General features: G+C 43.9%; 1 protein-coding gene and 1 long non-coding RNA gene across 22 annotated transcripts in view; both read right to left on the bottom strand.

Moving 5' to 3' along the window:
- LOC118391421 (ARF GTPase-activating protein GIT2-like) overlaps positions 1-16,163 on the bottom strand; it is a 29,208-nt gene extending 13,045 nt beyond the window's left edge. For all 4 annotated transcript variants that reach the window (XM_035782799.1, XM_035782804.1, XM_052458073.1 and 1 more), the window contains exons 1-14: positions 15,927-16,163; positions 15,250-15,383; positions 15,033-15,145; positions 14,723-14,828; positions 14,506-14,592; positions 5,020-5,150; positions 4,626-4,720; positions 4,230-4,275; positions 2,156-2,207; positions 1,989-2,061; positions 1,766-1,863; positions 1,506-1,617; positions 1,202-1,356; positions 944-1,096 (exon numbers count right to left, since the gene is read on the bottom strand). In XM_035782799.1, coding sequence (XP_035638692.1) covers positions 944-1,096; positions 1,202-1,356; positions 1,506-1,617; positions 1,766-1,863; positions 1,989-2,061; positions 2,156-2,207; positions 4,230-4,275; positions 4,626-4,720; positions 5,020-5,150; positions 14,506-14,592; positions 14,723-14,828; positions 15,033-15,145; positions 15,250-15,383; positions 15,927-15,978 — 1,407 coding nt within the window. In that variant the 5' untranslated portion in view covers positions 15,979-16,163. The remainder of the gene's footprint in view (positions 1-943; positions 1,097-1,201; positions 1,357-1,505; positions 1,618-1,765; positions 1,864-1,988; positions 2,062-2,155; positions 2,208-4,229; positions 4,276-4,625; positions 4,721-5,019; positions 5,151-14,505; positions 14,593-14,722; positions 14,829-15,032; positions 15,146-15,249; positions 15,384-15,926) is intronic.
- On the bottom strand, positions 5,411-14,497 carry LOC127906338 (uncharacterized). 18 transcript variants are annotated; one of them, XR_008060918.1, is made up of 4 exons: positions 7,477-7,568; positions 6,727-7,146; positions 6,570-6,691; positions 5,417-5,467 (listed from the first exon to the last, which is right to left on the bottom strand). It is a non-coding gene; the product is annotated as an uncharacterized LOC127906338 (long non-coding RNA). The 18 variants fall into 18 exon arrangements; XR_008060907.1 differs by lacking the exon at positions 5,417-5,467 and having other exon boundaries at positions 5,477-6,691; positions 6,727-6,831; positions 6,902-7,146; XR_008060913.1 differs by lacking the exon at positions 5,417-5,467 and adding an exon at positions 7,182-7,251 and having other exon boundaries at positions 5,477-6,691; positions 6,727-7,111; positions 7,512-7,522.
- Positions 16,164-17,868: the final 1,705 nt, after the last annotated feature.

Below are 17,868 nucleotides of genomic sequence, written 5' to 3'. Positions count from 1 at the left end.
TGAACAAACTTTATTTGACTCTTTGCAAACTGGAATCCATATATCCGGAGGCTGCATTCATTGTAGCTGGGGATTTTAACAAGGCTAATCTGAAAACAAGACTCTCTAAATTTTATCAGCATATCGATTGCGCAACCAGGGCTGGAAAAACCTTGGATCATTGCTATTCCAACTCCCGTGACGCATATAAGGCCCTGCCCCGCCCTCCTTTCGGAAAAGCTTACCACGACTCCATTTTGTTGATCCCTGCCTACAGACAGAAACTAAAACAAGAAGCTGAGGTCTGTTCTGATTCTGACCAATCTGATTCCACACTCCAAGACTGCTTCCATCACGTGGACTGGGATATGTTCCGTATTGCGTCAGACGACAACATTGACGAATACGCTGATTCGGTGTGCGAGTTCATTAGAACGTGCGTTGAAGATGTCGTTCCCATAGCAACGATTAAAACATTCCCAAACCAGAAACCGTGGATTGATGGCAGCATTCCCGCGAAACTGAAAGCGCGAACCACTGCTTTTAAATCAGGGCAAGGTGACTGGAAACATGACCGAATACAAACAGTGTAACTATTCCCTCCGCAAGGCAATCAAACAAGCCAAGCGTCAGTATAGAGACAAAGTAGAATCTCAATTCAACGGCTCAGACACAAGAGGTATGTGGCAGGGTCTACAGTCAATCACGGATTACAAAAAAAGTCCTTCATGACCAGATCAGGGCAATTAACAGAAAAGTGAAAACACAGTGGAAGTTAGTACCGACTCCATTTAGTAGACTGGTCAAGTGATTGGTTGATCGGCTGTTCGTCGACCAAGATTTTTTTAGTCGAGCAATCGCAAATTATATATATATAAGTACCAGCCAAAAGTTTGGACACCAACTCATTCCAGACTTACTGTGGGAACAGTTAGTTGTTATAATGCTCAAGTCATAAACATACCTTGCTCTGCATCATCCGGATCTCCTCACTCAGGTGACAGTTGACCTTGAGCAGCTGCTGTATCTTGGCCTCGGAGGCTGTGAGGGCGCTCTTCACCTCCATGAACTCCTGTACTGTGATGGGTCCATCAGACAGGTCAGACGACTCCGAGCTCTGAAGCATGGGGAAGCAGGATGGAACGGAGAGTTGAATGGCTAAGCCGATCCAATGTGAATGGTAATGAAAAACTATATTAAAAAACTACAAATATGGTGATACCTTGGTCCTGTCATCTTTCCCATTCTTCCCAGAGGCGGGTTCCCGCTCTGGATCTTCATCTGACGCCACACTGTCATAATCTGGTTGGTCTTCATTATCCTGGTTATCACTCCCATGACGGCTGCTGATTCCCTTCAGGATGAGCTCTATGTCCTCTGAGGAGAGAGAGCAACAGTCTGGTGAGTGGACCACGCAACAACCATGCCCTAGTGGGTACAGTAATGAGCTTTGTTCTAATCAGGTGCTGGATCAAATCAGAAACAGCCCATTTGAATAAATGTAGCTTCAGATTACTGTACTATACCTCTGGGACTTTCACAGGAGTTCCCCCGTTGCCGACGTTTGGCATCAGTTAAAATATCAATGACGAGTGTTGAAAATTCATGTGCATTGAACCTTGCTAGCTTCTGTCTGCCCTGCAAAACAAATGACAACAAGACAATATTATGCAGCAGTGCTGAAAGTGTAGGCTCTTCAATCAAATGCATAACATTTACCTCAAGGCTTGGGAAAGAGACCAACCAAATTTGATATAATGTTGAAAGACATTTTTAGGTGACTTGCCTGGTTCCTGGTGGATGAGTATTCGGGGTTGACAGGGAGGAAAGGCACCAAAGTTGTATCTGTTACCAGAGTGCTGTGGTTCTGAGTCACGAGCCACACTGATACAGCAAAGACAGAACAGAAATAAAAATTATTTGTTTTGTTAAAATCACACTAATAATCTATTAAAACACCTAATGATACCTTTATCAAACACTACAAACATGTCAAATGTCAGTTCAACCTGCATCAGTTTCTCTTCTGTCCACTTCATCATAAACGTCCATGGCAAGCTCTTCAAACTGATGGTTAGTGAGCTGAAATCACAAGCCACAGTAAAATCGCATCACCGGTATGTCGAAAAGGACCATAATAAAACCATGGTAGGAAAAAATATATACGGTCACTCACAGACTGGAGTTTTTTTTTTGCAGCTTTTGCAAATTCTGACAAATCCAGACTGCTGTAGACATAAAAAATAAAATATATACAGTGACTAACTACATTTTGTTAGGTTACAGCTTTATTCTAGAATTAAATAGTGTATTCCCCTCATCAATCTACACACAATATCCCATAATGACAAAGCAAAAACAGGTTTTTAGAAATGGCTAATTTATATATAAAAAAATAAGAAATCACAATTACATACACCTCCAGTCAAAGGTTTGGACACACCTAATTCAACATTCTTTCTTTTTACTAAAATAAATATATTTCATATTTTACATTCTTCAAAGTAGCCACACTTTGCCTTGATGACAGCTTTGCACACTCTTGGCATTCTCTCAACCAGCTTCATGAGGTAGTCACCTGGAATGCTTAAAGGAGTTACCACAGATGCTGAGCACTTTTCCATCACTCTCCTTCTTGGTTAAATAGCCCTTACACGGCCTGGAGGTGTGTTGGGTCATTGCCCTCTTAAAAAACAAATGATAGTCCCACTAAATGCAAACCTGATGGGATGGCATATCACTGCAGAATGCTGTGGTAGCCATGCTGGTTAAGTGTGCCTTGATTTCTAAATAAATCACAGACAGAGTCATCAGCAATGCACCCCCAAACCACCTCCTCCATGCTTCACGGTGGGAACCACACATGTGGAGATAATTCGTTCCCCTACTCTGCATCTCACAAAGACACAGCGGTTGGAACCAAAAATCTAAAATTTGGACTCATCAGACCAAAGGATAGATTTCCACCGGTCTGATGTCCATTGCTCCCGTTTCTTGGCCCAAGCAAGTCTCTTCTTATTATTGGTGTCATTTAGTAGTGGTTTCTTTGCAGCAATTTGACCATGAAGCCCTGATTCATGCAGTCTCCTCTGAACAGTTGATGTTGAGATGAGTCTGTTACTTGAACTCTGGTTTTATTTGGGCTGCAATCTGAGGTGCAGTTAATTGCCCATTTCTGAGGCTGGTAACTCTAATGAACTTATCCTCTGCAGCAGAGGTAACTCTGGGTCTTCCTTTCCTTTGGAGGTCCTCGTGAGAACCAGTTTCATCATAGCGCTCAATGGTTTTTGTGACTGCACTTGAAGGTACTTTCAAAGTTCTTGAAATATTCCGAAGTGACTTGACCTTCATGTCTTAAAGTAATGATGGACTGTAGTTTCTCTGCTTATATGAGCTGTTCTTGCCATAATATGGACTTTTTATTTTATTTTTTACCAAATAGGGCTATCTGCTGTATACCACCCCTACCTTGTCACAACACAACTGATTGGCTCAAATACATTGAGGAAAGACATTCCGCAAATTAACAAGGTACATATGTTCATTGAAATGCATTCCAGGTAGTACCTCATGAAGCTGGTTGAGATAATTCCAAAAGTGTGCAAAACTGTTTAGGCAAAGGGTGACTCCTTTGAAGAATCTCAAATATATTTGGATTTGTTTAACACCTTTTGGTTACTACACGTGTTATTTCATAGTTGTGTTTTCACTATTATTCTACAAAATGTAGAAAATAATAAAAAGAAAAGAAAAACCATGGAATAGGTGTCCAAACTTTTGACTGGTACTTTTGACACACACACACACTAGGGAGTCAAGCCTAGCCAATCAGAATGTGTTTTCCCCCACCAAAGGGCTTTTATTACAGAAAGAGATGCACCCCTCCCACCTCAGACAATCCCTTAGGTGAAGGTGGTCCTGGGCTGGCATGGTTACACGCATTCCGTGGTTGTGAGGCCAGTTGGATATCAGTTTATATAGTTAATTCAAGACATAACTAGACAACAGTTGACATACTTACAAATGTCTTTTCCATCAAGATTTGGCAGGAAAGAGATAAACAAGGATGGTTTGATAAATGCATTATGTTATAACTTCAGTTACTAAACCATAGGATGGATACACACAGCTGGTTTATCAGGACATTGAGAAGAGGTTTTTGTAAAATGCCACTGAACCACCAACATGTCTCAACAGCATTCCATTCCCATTCTCCATAAGCATGTCATCATGTTGGGCTCAGTTCTTACCTGTCAGCCATTTGTGGGATTATGAAGTGTTGTCCATTCCTATGATCTAGTAGACAAACAGTCAGATTAAAACAACGGATATTTACATAAAGAATTTAGCACAGAGCCCCCAACAACAGGCTTTGATTATTTGAATCAGCTGTGTAGAGCTAGGGCAAAAACCAAAGCGTGCACCCAGGGTGTGCCCCAGGACCGAGTTTGGGAAACCCTGATTACTCTTATCCAGAGTGACTTACTGGAGGAATTACGGTTAAGTGCCTTGCTCAAGGGGAAAAGATCAGATTGTTTTCACCTAGTTAACTCAGGAATTCAGACCAGCGCCCATTTGGTTACTGGCCCAACACTCTTAACCGCTAGGCTACCTTGCCCCTGTCAATGAGTCTTCTCCACTCTTACCTGGCCTTCTCCCACAGAGGTAAAATGCCAGGCGGTCTGTGAGTTCATACTGGATCTCTACCAGTCTGTCTGCCAGCTCCTGGTGGCCTGCTTGTCTGATTGGAACATGAATAAAAGGTCATGAGTCTATTCCACATCAAAATAAGTGACGGTGAGGTCAATGTATGTTTACTGTAAATGCCAACCATAGCACTGTATGTTTAGACCTCTTTACAATAAAACCCAAAGGTGGTAAAGTTTCAGTTTATTCAGGATCTGTAATAATTTACATCATTCTTCTAATACATGTAAGTACTAGGCAGCCTCATAAACCGTTTCTGGGAAAGAGTTGTCACACCATCCGCGGTAATGGATCGCTCAAGTGCAGTACAAAAGAGTATGAAGATTGCTTTACCTTGCGTAGTCAACAGGGGTCTTACCCCCTGTGTCTAGGGCACCAGGATCCGCCCCATACACAGCCAGCAGTTCTGCTTGTGACACCTGACATGCCTTAGCTGCTACATGCAGTGGACTGTTTCCTTTTTCCTGAAGGACAAACAGGACACACCAGCCCAATACAATGAGACACTGGACAGGCCACACCACCCCCAACACAATGAGACACTGGACAGATCACACCACCCCCAACACAATGAGACACTGGACAGGCCACACCACCCCCAACACAATGAGACACTGGACAGGCCACACCACCCCCAACACAATGAGACACTGGACAGGCCACACCACCCCCAACACAATGAGAAACTGGACAGGCCACCCCAACACAATGAGATACTGGACCCCCCCCCCAACACAATGAGACACTGGACAGGCCACGCCACCTCAATACAATGAGACACCTGCCCGCCTGTCCAACATCACTACTCTGGACGGCTCTGACTTAGAATACGTGGACAACTACAAATACCTAGGTGTCTGGTTAGACTGTAAACTCTCCTTCCAGACCCACATCAAACATCTCCAATCCAACGTTAAATCTAGAATTGGCTTCCTATTTCACAACAAAGCATCCTTCACTCATGCTGCCAAACATACCCTTGTAAAACTGACCATCCTACCAATCCTCGACTTCGGCAATGTCATTTACAAAATAGCCTCTAATACCCTACTCAACAAATTGGATGCAGTCTATCACAGTGCCATCCGTTTTGTCACCAAAGCCCCATATACTACCCACCATTGCGACCTGTACACTCTCGTTGGCTGGCCCTCGCTTCATACTCGTCGCCAAACCCACTGGCTCCATGTCATCTAAAAGACCCTGCTAGGTAAAGTCCCCCCTTATATCAGCTCGCTGTAGCACGCGCTCCAACAGGTATATCCCTCTGGTCACCCCCAAAACCAATTATTTATTTGGCCGCCTCTCCTTCCAGTTCTCTGCTGCCAATGACTGGAACGAACTACAAAAATCTCTGAAACTGGAAACACTTATCTCCCTCACTAGCTTTAAGCACCAGCTGTCAGAGCAGCTCACAGATTACTGCACCTGTACATAGCCCACCTATAATTTAGCCCCAACAACTACCTCTTTCCCTACTGTATTTATTTATTTATTTATTTTGCTCCTTTGCACACCATTATTTTTATTTCTACTTTGCACATTCTTCCACTGCAAATCTACCATTACAGTGTTTTACTTGGTATATTGTATTTACTTTGCCACCATGGTCTTTAAAAAAACTTTACCTCCCTTATCTCACCTCATTTGCTCACATCGTATATAGACTTGTTTCTACTGTATTATTTACTATGTTTGTTTTACTCCATGTGTAACTCTGTTGTGGTATGCGTCAAACTGCTCTGCTTTATCTTGACCAGGTCGCAATTGTAAATGAGAACTTGTTCTCTACTTGCCTACCTGGTTAAATAAAGGTGAAATAAATAAAAAATAAAAACAACGAGACACTGGACAGGCCACGCCACCTCAATACAATGAGATACTGGACAGGCCACGCCACCCCAACACAATGAGACACTGGACAGGCCACGTCACTTCAATACAATGAGACACTGGACAGGCCACGTCACTTCAATACAATGAGATACTGGACAGGCCACGCCACCTCAACACAATGAGACACTGGACAGGCCACGCCACTTCAATACAATGAGACACTGGACAGGCCACGTCACTTCAATACAATGAGATACTGGACAGGCCACGTCACTTCAATACAATGAGACACTGGACAGGCCACGCCACCTCAATACAATGAGACACTGGACAGGCCACGCCACCTCAACACAATGAGACACTGGACAGGCCACGCCACCTCAACACAATGAGACACTGGACAGGCCACGCCACCCCAACACAATGAGACACTGGACAGGCCACGTCACTTCAATACAATGAGACACTGGACAGGCCACGTCACTTCAATACAATGAGACACTGGACAGGCCACGCCACCCCAACACAATGAGACACTGGACAGGCCACGTCACTTCAATACAATGAGACACTGGACAGGCCACGCCACCTCAATACAATGAGACACTGGACAGGCCACGCCACCTCAATACAATGAGACACTGGACAGGCCACGCCACTTCAATACAATGAGATACTGGACAGGCCACGCCACCTCAACACAATGAGACACTGGACAGGCCACGCCACCTCAACACAATGAGACACTGGACAGGCCACGTCACTTCAATACAATGAGACACTGGACAGGCCACGCCACCCCAACACAATGAGACACTGGACAGGTGGGCACACTGGACAGGCCACGTCACTGCAGGCTTTTATGTATTGACAAGGTGAGATTCCACTGGCACCCCACAGAGATGGTCACGCCACTGGACAGTATACAATGAGACACTGGACAGGCCACGCCACCCCAACACAATGAGACACTGGACAGGCCACGCCACCCCAACACAATGAGACACTGGACAGGCCACGTCACTTCAATACAATGAGACACTGGATCCCAGTAGCCACCCAAACAACAGACACTCAATACAATGAGACACTGGACAGGCCACGCCACCCAACACAATGAGACACTGGACAGGCCACGTCACTTGACAACACAATGAGACACCTTCCAGAGATGTCAGAGCATAACACTGTTTCATGGAAACATGGCAATACAATGAGACACTGGACAGGCCACGCCACCTCAATACAATGAGACACTGGACAGGCCACGCCACCCCAACACAATGAGACACTGGACAGGCCACGCCACCCCAACACAATGAGACACTGGACAGGCCACGCCACTTCAATACAATGAGACACTGGACAGGCCACGCCACCCCAACACAATGAGACACTGGACAGGCCACGCCACCCCAACACAATGAGACACTGGACACAATAGACTGGACAGGCCACGCCACCTCAACACAATGAGACACTGGACAGGCCACGCCACCCCAACACAATGAGACACTGGACAGGCCACGACTCCACACAATGAGCACTGGACAGGCCACGCCTATACAATGAGACACTGGACAGGCCACGCCACCCCAATCTGACAATGAGACACTGGACAGGCCACGCCACCTCAACACAATGAGACACTGATTCAGTGCCGAGTTTATTAATACAATGGACACTGGGGGGCCACGTTTCACGTCACTGGAAGGCTAAATACACTGGATTATTAGTAAATGGAAACAAAACACTGGACAGGCCACGTTTGAATGATCAATACAATGAGACACTGGACAGGCCCCGCCACCTCAATACAATGAGACACTGGACACTGTGTGGGCACTGGTGCAATAGCGTGCAGGCTTTTATGTATTGATACATTTCAGGTAACTGAGTGGATTCCATGATGGCGCCGACAGAGATGGTCACCTCGCTTCGCGTTCTTAGGAAACTGCAGTATTTTTAAAATGTATTATTTCTTACACTGTTACCCCAGGAAATCTTAAGTCTTATTGCATACAGTCGGGAAGAACTATTGGATATAAGAGCAACGTCAACTTACCAACATTACGACCACGAATACAACTTTCCCGAAGCGGATCCTCTATTTTGACCACCAGGACAATGGATCGGATCCCAGTAGGCCACCCAAAACAACAGCGCCGCAGAAAGGGCAGACTTGGTCCGACTCCGTAGACGGGCACATCGCTCACCGCTCCTGAGTATGCTACTCGCCAATGTCCAGTCTCTTGACAACAAGGTAGATGAAATTCGAGCAAGGGTTGCCTTCCAGAGATGTCAGAGATCATAACATTCTCTGTTTCATGGAAACATGGCTAACTCGGGAGTCGGTAAAGCCATCTGGTTTCGTCAGGCATCGTGCCGACAGAAACAAACATCTCTCTGGTAAGAAGAAGGGCGGGGGTGTTTGCCTTATGATTAACGAGTCGTGGTGTGATCATAACATACAGGAACTAAAGTCCTTTTGTTCACCTGAACTAGAATTCCTTAACAACCAAGTGCCGACCGCATTATCTACCAAGATAATTTTCTTCGGTTATAATCACAGCCGTGTCTATCCCCCCTAAGCAGACACCTTGACGGCCCTGAAAGAACTCCATTGGACTATATAAACTGGAAACCCCATATCCTGAAGCTGCATTTAAAGTAGCTGGGGATTTTAACGTTTTAAAGTAGCTGGGGATTTAGGGAGGCTCCCTAAATTTTTATCAGCATATCGAATGCGCGGCCGGGGCTGGCAGCATTCTGGATCATTGCTACTCTAACTTCCACGACGCATACAAAGCCCTCCCTCGCCCTCCTTTCGGCAAATCTGACCATGACTCCATTTCGTGGCTCCCAGCCTATAGACAAACTAAAACAGGAAACACCCGTGCTCAGGTCTCCAACGCTGGTCCGACCAATCTGATTCCACGCTTCAAGATTGCTTCGATCACGTGGACTGGGATATGTTCCGGATAGCCTCAGACAACAACATTGATGTATACGCTGATTCGGTGAGCGAGTTTATTAACTTCTAATGGCTTGGGGGCGCTATTTTCACGTCAGGAAGCTAAGATATGCATATTATTAGTAAATTTGGAAAGAAAACACTGAAGTTTCTAAAACTGTTTGAATGATGTCTGTGAGTATAACAAAGCTCATATTTTAATTTTTTTAATTTTTTTAATTTTACCTTTATTTAACCAGGCAAGTCAGTTAAGAACATATTCTTATTTTCAATGACGGCCTGGGAACAGTGGGTTAACTGCCTGTTCAGGGGCAGAACGACAGATTTGTACCTTGTCAGCTCGGGGGTTTGAACTCGCAACCTTCCGGTTACTAGTCCAACGCTCTAACCACTAGGCTACGCTGCCGCCCCAATGGCAGGCCTGAGAAAAATCCAACCAGGACGTGGGAAATCTGAGGTTTGTAGTTTTTAAAAAGTGATTGCCTATCCAATATACAGTGTAAATTTGGTCAATTTGCACTTCCTAATGCTTCCACTAGATTTCAACAGTCTTTAGAACCTTGTTTCAGGCTTCTACTGTGAAGGGGAGCGAATAAGAGCTGTTTGAATCAGGGGTCTGCCTGAAAGCCTTGAGTTTAGTGACGCCCGCGGCCGTGAGCACGAGCTCTGTTCCTTTTCATTTCTAAAGACAAAGGAATTGTCCGGTTGAAACATTATGAAGATTTATGATAAAAACATCCTAAAGATTGATTACATACATCATTTGACATGTTTCTACTTTTTTACTTTTCATCTAGACATAGTGCTTGCGCATTTGGATTACTGGATTAAACGCGCGAACAAAAAGGAGGTATTTGGACATAAATTATGGACTTTATCAAACATTTATTGTGGAACTGGGATTCCTGGGAGTGCATTCTGATGAAGATCCTCAAAGGTAAGTGAATATTTATAATGCTATGTCTGACTTGTTGACTCCACAACATGGCGGGTATCTGTATTAGAGGTCGACTGATTATGATTTTTCAACGCCGATGACGATACCGATTATTGGAGGACCTAAAAAGGCGATACCGATTAGTCGGCCGATTTTTTTATTTATTTTTAAATTTGTAAAATTGACAATTACAACAATACTAAATGAACACTTATTTTAAACTTAATATAATACATCAATAAATTCAATTTAGCCTCGAATAATGAAACACGTTCAATTTGGTTGAAATAATGCAAAAACAAAGTGTTGGAGAAGAGAGTAAAAGTGCAATATGTGCTATGTAAGAAAGCTAACGTTTAAGTCCCTTGCTCAGAACATGAGAACATATGAAAGCTGGTGGTTCCTTTTAACACCAGTCTTCAATATTCCCAGGTAAGAAGTTAAGTTGTAGTTATTATTGGAATAGGACTATTTCCCTCTATACCATTTGTATTTCATTAACCTTTGACTATTGGATGTTCTTAAAGACACTTTAATATTGCAAGTGTAACAGTATAGCTTCCGTCCCTCTCCTCGCTCCTCCCTGGGCTCGAACCAGGAACACCACGACAACAGCAACCCTTCGAAGCAGCGTTACCCATGCAGAGCAAGGGAAACAACCACAGGCTCAGAGAGAGTGACGTTTGAAACGCTATTAGCGCGCGCTAACTAGCTAGCCATTTCACTTCGGTCACACCAGCCTCATCTCGGGAGTTGATAGGCTTGAAGTCATAAACAGCGCAATGCTTGACGCACAAAGAAGCGCTGCTGGCAAAACGCAAAGAAAGTGCTGTTTGAATAAATGTTTACGCACCTGCTTCTGCCTACCACCGCTCAGTCAGATACTTAGATACTTGCATGCTCAGTCAAATTATATGCAACGCAGGACACGCTAGATAATATCTAGTAATATCATCAATCATGTGTAGTTAACTAGTGATTATGATTGATTGTTTTTTATAAGATAAGTTTAATGCAGCTAGCAACTTACCTTGGCCCTACTGCATTTGCGTAACAGGCAGTCTCCTTGTGGAGTGCAACGAGAGAGAGGCAGGTCGTTAAAGCGTTGGACTAGTTAACTGTAAGGTTGCAAGATTGGATCCACCGAGCTGACAAGGTGAAAATCTGTCATTCTGCCCCTGAACGAGGCAGTTAACCACCGCTCCTAGGCCGTCATTGAAAATAAGAATGTGTTCTTAAGTGACTTGCCTAGTTAAATAAAGGTGTACATTTTTTATATAAAGAATCTGCAAAATCGGTGTCCAAAAATACCGATTTCCGATTGTTATGAAAACTTGAAATCGGCCATTCCGATTAATCAGTCGACCTCTAATCTGTATGGTGGCTGAGCGCTGGACTCTCGCACGGTGTGCTTTTGCCGTAAAGCTTTTTTTTTTAAATCTGACACCGCGGTTGCATTAAGGAGAAGTATATCTTTAATTCTGTGCATAACACAGATTCCTGTAAATTGATGTGGCTCTCTGCAAAATCACCGGCTGTTTTGGAGGCACAACATTACTGAACATAACGCGCCAATGTAAACTGAGATTTTTGGATATAAATATGAACTTTCTTGAACAAAACATACATGTATTGTGTAACATGAAGTCCTATGAGTGCCATCTGATGAAGATCATCAAAGGTTAGTGATTAATTTTATCTCTTTCTGCTTTTTGTGACTCCTCTCTTTGGCTAGAAAACGGCTGTGTTTTTTTGTGACTTGGCGCTGACCTAACACAATCGCATGGTATATTTTCACCGTAAAGCCTTTTTGAAATTGGACACTGTGGTGGGATTAACAACAAGTTTCTTTAAAATGGTGTATAATACATGTATGTTTGAGGAATTTTAATTATGAGATTATTGTTGTTTGAATTTGGCACCCTGCACTTTCACTGGCTGTTGTCAAATCGATCCCGTTAACGGGATTTCAGCCGTAAGAAGTTAACAAGTGCATCAGTGATGTTGAACCCACGGTGACTATTGAAACCTTCCCCAACCAGAAACCGTGGATTGATGGCAGCATTCGCGCAAAACTCAAAGCGTGAACCACTGCTTTTAATCATGGCAATGCAACCGGAAACATGACCGAATACAAACAGTGTAGATATTCCCTCAGCAAGGCAATCAAACAAGCTAAGAGTCAGTATAGAGACAAATGTGAGTCGCAATTCAACGGCTCAGACATGAGACGTATGTGGCAGGGTAAACAGTCAATCACAGATTACAAAAAGAAAACCAGCCTCGTCGCAGACACCCACGTCTTGCTCCCAGATAAATTAAACAACTTCTTTATTCGCTTTGAGGACAATATAGTGCCACGGACACGGCCCGCTTCGAAAACATGTGGGCTCTCCTTCACCGCTCCTGCATGCGCAGACCACCTGGATGGTGTGTTTATGGACATATTCAATCAATCCCTATCCCAGTCTGCTGTTCCCACATGCATCAAGAGGGCCACCATTGTTCCTGTTCCCAAGAAAGCTATGGTAACGGAGCTAAATGGCTATCGCCCCGTAGCACTCACTTCCATCATAATGAAGTGCTTTGAGAGACTAGTCAAGGATCATATCACCTCCACCCTACCTGACACCCTATACCCACTCCAATTTGCTTATCGCCCCAATAGGTCCACAGACGACATAATCACACTCTCCTAACCCATCTGGACAAGAGGAATACCTATGTAAGAATGCTGTTCATCGATTACAGCTCAGCATTTAACACCATAGTACCCTCCAAACTTGTCATTAAGCTCGAGACCCTGGGTCTCGACCCCGCCCTGTGCAACTGGGTCCTGGACTTTGACGGGCCGCCCGCAGGTGGTGAGGGTGGGAAACAACATCTCCACCCCCCTGATCCTCAACATTGGGGCCCCACAAGGGTGCGTTCTCAGCCCTCTCTTGTACTCCGTGTTCACCCATGACTGCATGGCCATGCCCGCCTCCAACTAAATCATCAGGTTTGCAGACGACACTACAGTGATTATCAACAACGACAAGACAGCCTACAGGGCCCTCGGAGTGTGGTGTCAGGAAAATAACCTCACACAAAACAAAGGAGATGATCTTGGACTTCAGGAAACAGCAGAGGGAGCACCCCCCTATCCACATCAACGGGACAGGAGTGGAGAAGGTGGAAAATGTTAAGTTCCTCGGCGTAATCATCACGGACAAACTGAAATGGTCCACCCACACAGACAGCGTGGTGAAGAAGGCGCAACAGCGCCTCTTCAACCTCAAGAGGCTGAAGAAATGTTGCTTGTCACCAAAAGCACTCACAAACTTTTACAGATGCACAATCGAGAGCATCCTGTCAGGCTGTATCACCGCTTGGTATGGCAACTGCTCCGCCCACAACCGTAAGGCTCTCCAAAGGGTAGTGAGGTCTGCACAACGCATCACCGGGGGCAAACTACCTGCCCTCCAGGACACCTACACCACCCGATGTCACAGGAAGGCCAAAAAGATCATGAAGAACAACAACCACCCGAGCCACTGCCGGTTCCCCCCGCTATCATCCAGAAGGCGAGGTCAGTACAGGTGCATCAAAGCTGGGACAGCTTCGATCTCAAGGTCATCAGACTGTTAAAAGGCCATCATTAACATGGAGTGGCTGCTGCCAACATACTAACTCAAATCTCTAGCCACTTTAATAATTAAAAATGGTATGTAATAAATGTATCACTATTCACTTTAAACAATGCCACTTAATATAATGTTTACATACCCTACATTACTCATCTCATAGGTATATACTGTACTCTATACCATCTACTGTATCTTGTCTATGCCGCACGGCCTTCGCTCATCCATATATTTGTATGCACATATTCTTATTCATTCCTTTACACTTGTGTGTGTATAAGGTAGTTGTTGTGAAATTGTTAGATTACTTGTTAGATATTACTGCATGGTCAGAACTAGAAGCACAAGCATTTCGCTACTCTCGCATTAACATCTGCTAACCATGTGTATGTGTCCAATAAAATTTGATTTGATTTACAGACTATTTTATATATTTTTTTACATACCGGGTGGAAGAAGTTGGCCTGGGCTCCCAAAGACAACAGTCTCAAGCATGTCTCCAGGTTCCCAGTCCGAACACTGGAGTGGAGTTGCTAGAGTGTAAGCCAAAGGAGGTTTGGTTAGCTAACAGATAATAAAAAACTATTGATAAATTGGTGAATTAATGAGCTCAATGGCAATGAAGCCTGCAATCCAGGGCATGGTCTGGCTGCAATCTCTCACCTTACTGAGGTCCTTTGTGGTGACACTGTCATCCTCTCGACAGGGCATTCGATGGACATACGCCAGCATCTGATATTTGGCCTTGATGAATTCAGTTTTATGGGGACTGTGAAGAGAACAGAAAATCACACTTACAAACCTCAGACTGTCCAGGCAACCCTGACCCCAATGGCACTTTAATACAACATAGAGTCCAACAATGTGAGAGTGATAGATCATGGTGAGATGAGATACCCATATTCGTCATCACATTGGTTTAAAATTATATTGTTTAACCTTCAACTAAAAGTTTGAAATGTGCCCCACTCACTGGACTCTGTCCTGGGGGTTGGCCTTGCGTTTCCCACTAGTGATAGACGAGGGGTCCAGAAGGCTGTGCTCCCAGATGGAGTTGGCCCCATTGCTGTACAATTTCTGAACCATCTACAAAGGAAGCAAACAATACAACCAATTGGTAAGGGAAAACAACAATTGAAGATGTTGACTGTTCTTGAGCGTCAGTATAGCTGCTTGTGTGAGGTGCTCACCTGTAGCTGGGAGGGTGGCCATGGTGTATGAGTCAGGTGTCGGACTTGGGAACTGTGTCGGCCCAGACCCCGGTGGACGCTGCAGCACTCATCACAGATCAGCACGCCCCTGTTCACTGAGGCCCAGCACGGGCCTGGGACACACACAACCTTTAGACTCTATATTACCACAAAGGCTCCGAGTCCACACAAACCATTTAGACTAAAAGAGAGTCACATCATTCTGCATGCATTCTTTTTCATGATTTCAGGCAGCTCCCTAACTACAAATGTCATACTTTTACTTTCACACAGCCACAAACGAGATATACCCCAACTAGTTTGCAAGCTAAAGTTATAAAACGAAGACTATTGTAAAGTCTTAGATGGCATAAACTAACGAGCAACAATAACAAAGTTAAGGGCTACCAGCTGCTAACTAGCAACAGACAGCTAAGGTTAGCGGACTTCCCCATTCTTCTTGGACATTGTCATACTAGCAGCTAGTTTAGCTTGCAAGCAAAGCTATGCGTTGCTGGAACTACAAGCAATCAAACAGAATATGAATCCCTTCGGAAGTGAAAATCAAGCAAGCAAATATTAAAATAGCTTGCGTTACCATTACATACAACTGATAACATAAACTAGCTATCATGATACCTAAAATCCTAAAGCTAGCCAGCAATCGTTTAGCTTACCCTGGGAGCTACAATCAGCGCAGACCTCTCTGCTCCGCAGCCGCTTTGACATCCCTTTTTACTTTAGGTAGCAAACTAGTTGTTTGCATACAGAATGTCCTTTAAACACTCCGTTTCAGACAGACACTCATGAGACAGTTTAAACTACTGTACAACGACGAGGTCAGAAAATGTGATGAGGAAAAATGCTAACTGTCTAACGTTAGCTTATTTAGCTTCTTCTTCTTTGAGGATTATTGACGGACCACACTCATAAAGTGTATTGCCGCCACCTACGGGATAGTAAAAAATACCCCAAAAAAACAAAATATATTTTGGATGAGCAAGTTCATACTAATGACCAAAAACAAAAACACTAACCAAATTCATGCTACTGTACTACCCTGAATTTCAGAATGTCTATTCAGATCTATACACAGGCTCAGGGACCTGGGAGGGGGGAACCTCTTCATTCAGTACTCCCTGTAACATTTTGTCTCTAAAGTCCTGGGGATCCAGACATTTATTTGCCGCATTCACAATGATGTCTAGCTTCTTTGATTTGTTATTAGTTTGACTAGTGCAATTTGGCACTTGCGCTATAAACGCAACAAAGTCCACCTTCTTCACTATTAGTGTGTCGGGAACCTTCTCCTGCATGGCATTCACTGTAGACTGTGGGACATCCACTACCATCTCCTTTCTACTGACTCCTTCAGCTATTTTCACTGCCTACACATAGGAGACCTGCTGGATGGCCCTGAACCTAGCTACTGTGACCTCCATCCGTACAAGGCACTCCGAGATCTCAGGAACGTGATTCCCATCACAATTACAACATCATGCCTCATCTGACTCTTCAACTACAAAAAAATTATTGCTTTGACAAACACTTGCCACGTGTCCAAACTTTTTACAATTGCAAGACTGCAACGGCTTCTGTACATACGGTCTCACCGCATATCTCACATACCAAAGTTGTATATAAGTTAGGAGAACCACTTCATCAAACGACAGCAACATCGATAGGCTTAGCTCCTTCTTTCCATTTATAATTCGATTCAAGTGACATGGGTCTACCACTCCTGGCATGTTACTAACATTAGCTACCTCATTCAGGGCACGTGGCAACCTGTCATTCAGGGCATTGACCCCCACCTGTTTAGATTTTTTTTTTAAATATATAATAATTATATATAGAGTATATATATATATATATATGTTTTGTTGTTGTTGCCTGTTTTGCAGGTTATTTTGACATTAATCAGTTTGCAAACATTGTAAAAATAATAACAACTGAGTTAATAAAGCTGCATACAAACATGGTCTCTTTTTTGCTTTCTTGAGTAAGGCAGCTCCAAATTGCAGGTGTTTCAGCTTAGCTCAGTGCTTTCTGTGGCAGCCACTGGAAAATACGGCCCATAGGGGTTGATAATGTTCTCTAGTTGTGCTGTGATTGGCTCAGTTTTCTGGACACTACATCACCACAAAATCTATGGGGAGAGCTTGGAAATTCTAGCCCCTTAGGTGTTGCCATAGAGTTATATTAGAAGTGCCCATCCAATAAGGCTCAAGGTCATTGGCCACAGATAAAATTAAGTCTAATCACATTATATCTACCATAGCTTTGATTGGACTGGTCATGTCAACATCTTAGCTAGCATGCTAGACAAGCAGTCATCATCATGAATCACGTCGACAATCTACTGGCAAATCCTTTTCAAACCTTTTCATATGTCATATGGTGCTCTTTGGCCATTGGACATATATACATTACACAACAAGTTAGAAAATGACAATTCAACAATGGGTGGTTTGGTAGGAATCAGTGGCTAACTGCAAGTGTTGCAAAGCAATAACTAACCTTCTATTCAGTGGAGTGGGTGTGTGGTCCAAGTCTGGGTTTAAGGGTCTCTTTTCCATGCTTAAAAGGATAAACATTCAACACCCCGGGCCAGAAAAT

The sequence above is a fragment of the Oncorhynchus keta genome, chromosome 12 (genome assembly GCF_023373465.1).
Source record: "Oncorhynchus keta strain PuntledgeMale-10-30-2019 chromosome 12, Oket_V2, whole genome shotgun sequence".
Lineage (NCBI taxonomy): Eukaryota > Metazoa > Chordata > Actinopteri > Salmoniformes > Salmonidae > Oncorhynchus > Oncorhynchus keta.
The sequence above is the reverse complement of the archived record's forward strand: the minus strand, read 5'-3'. Positions and strand labels throughout refer to the sequence as shown.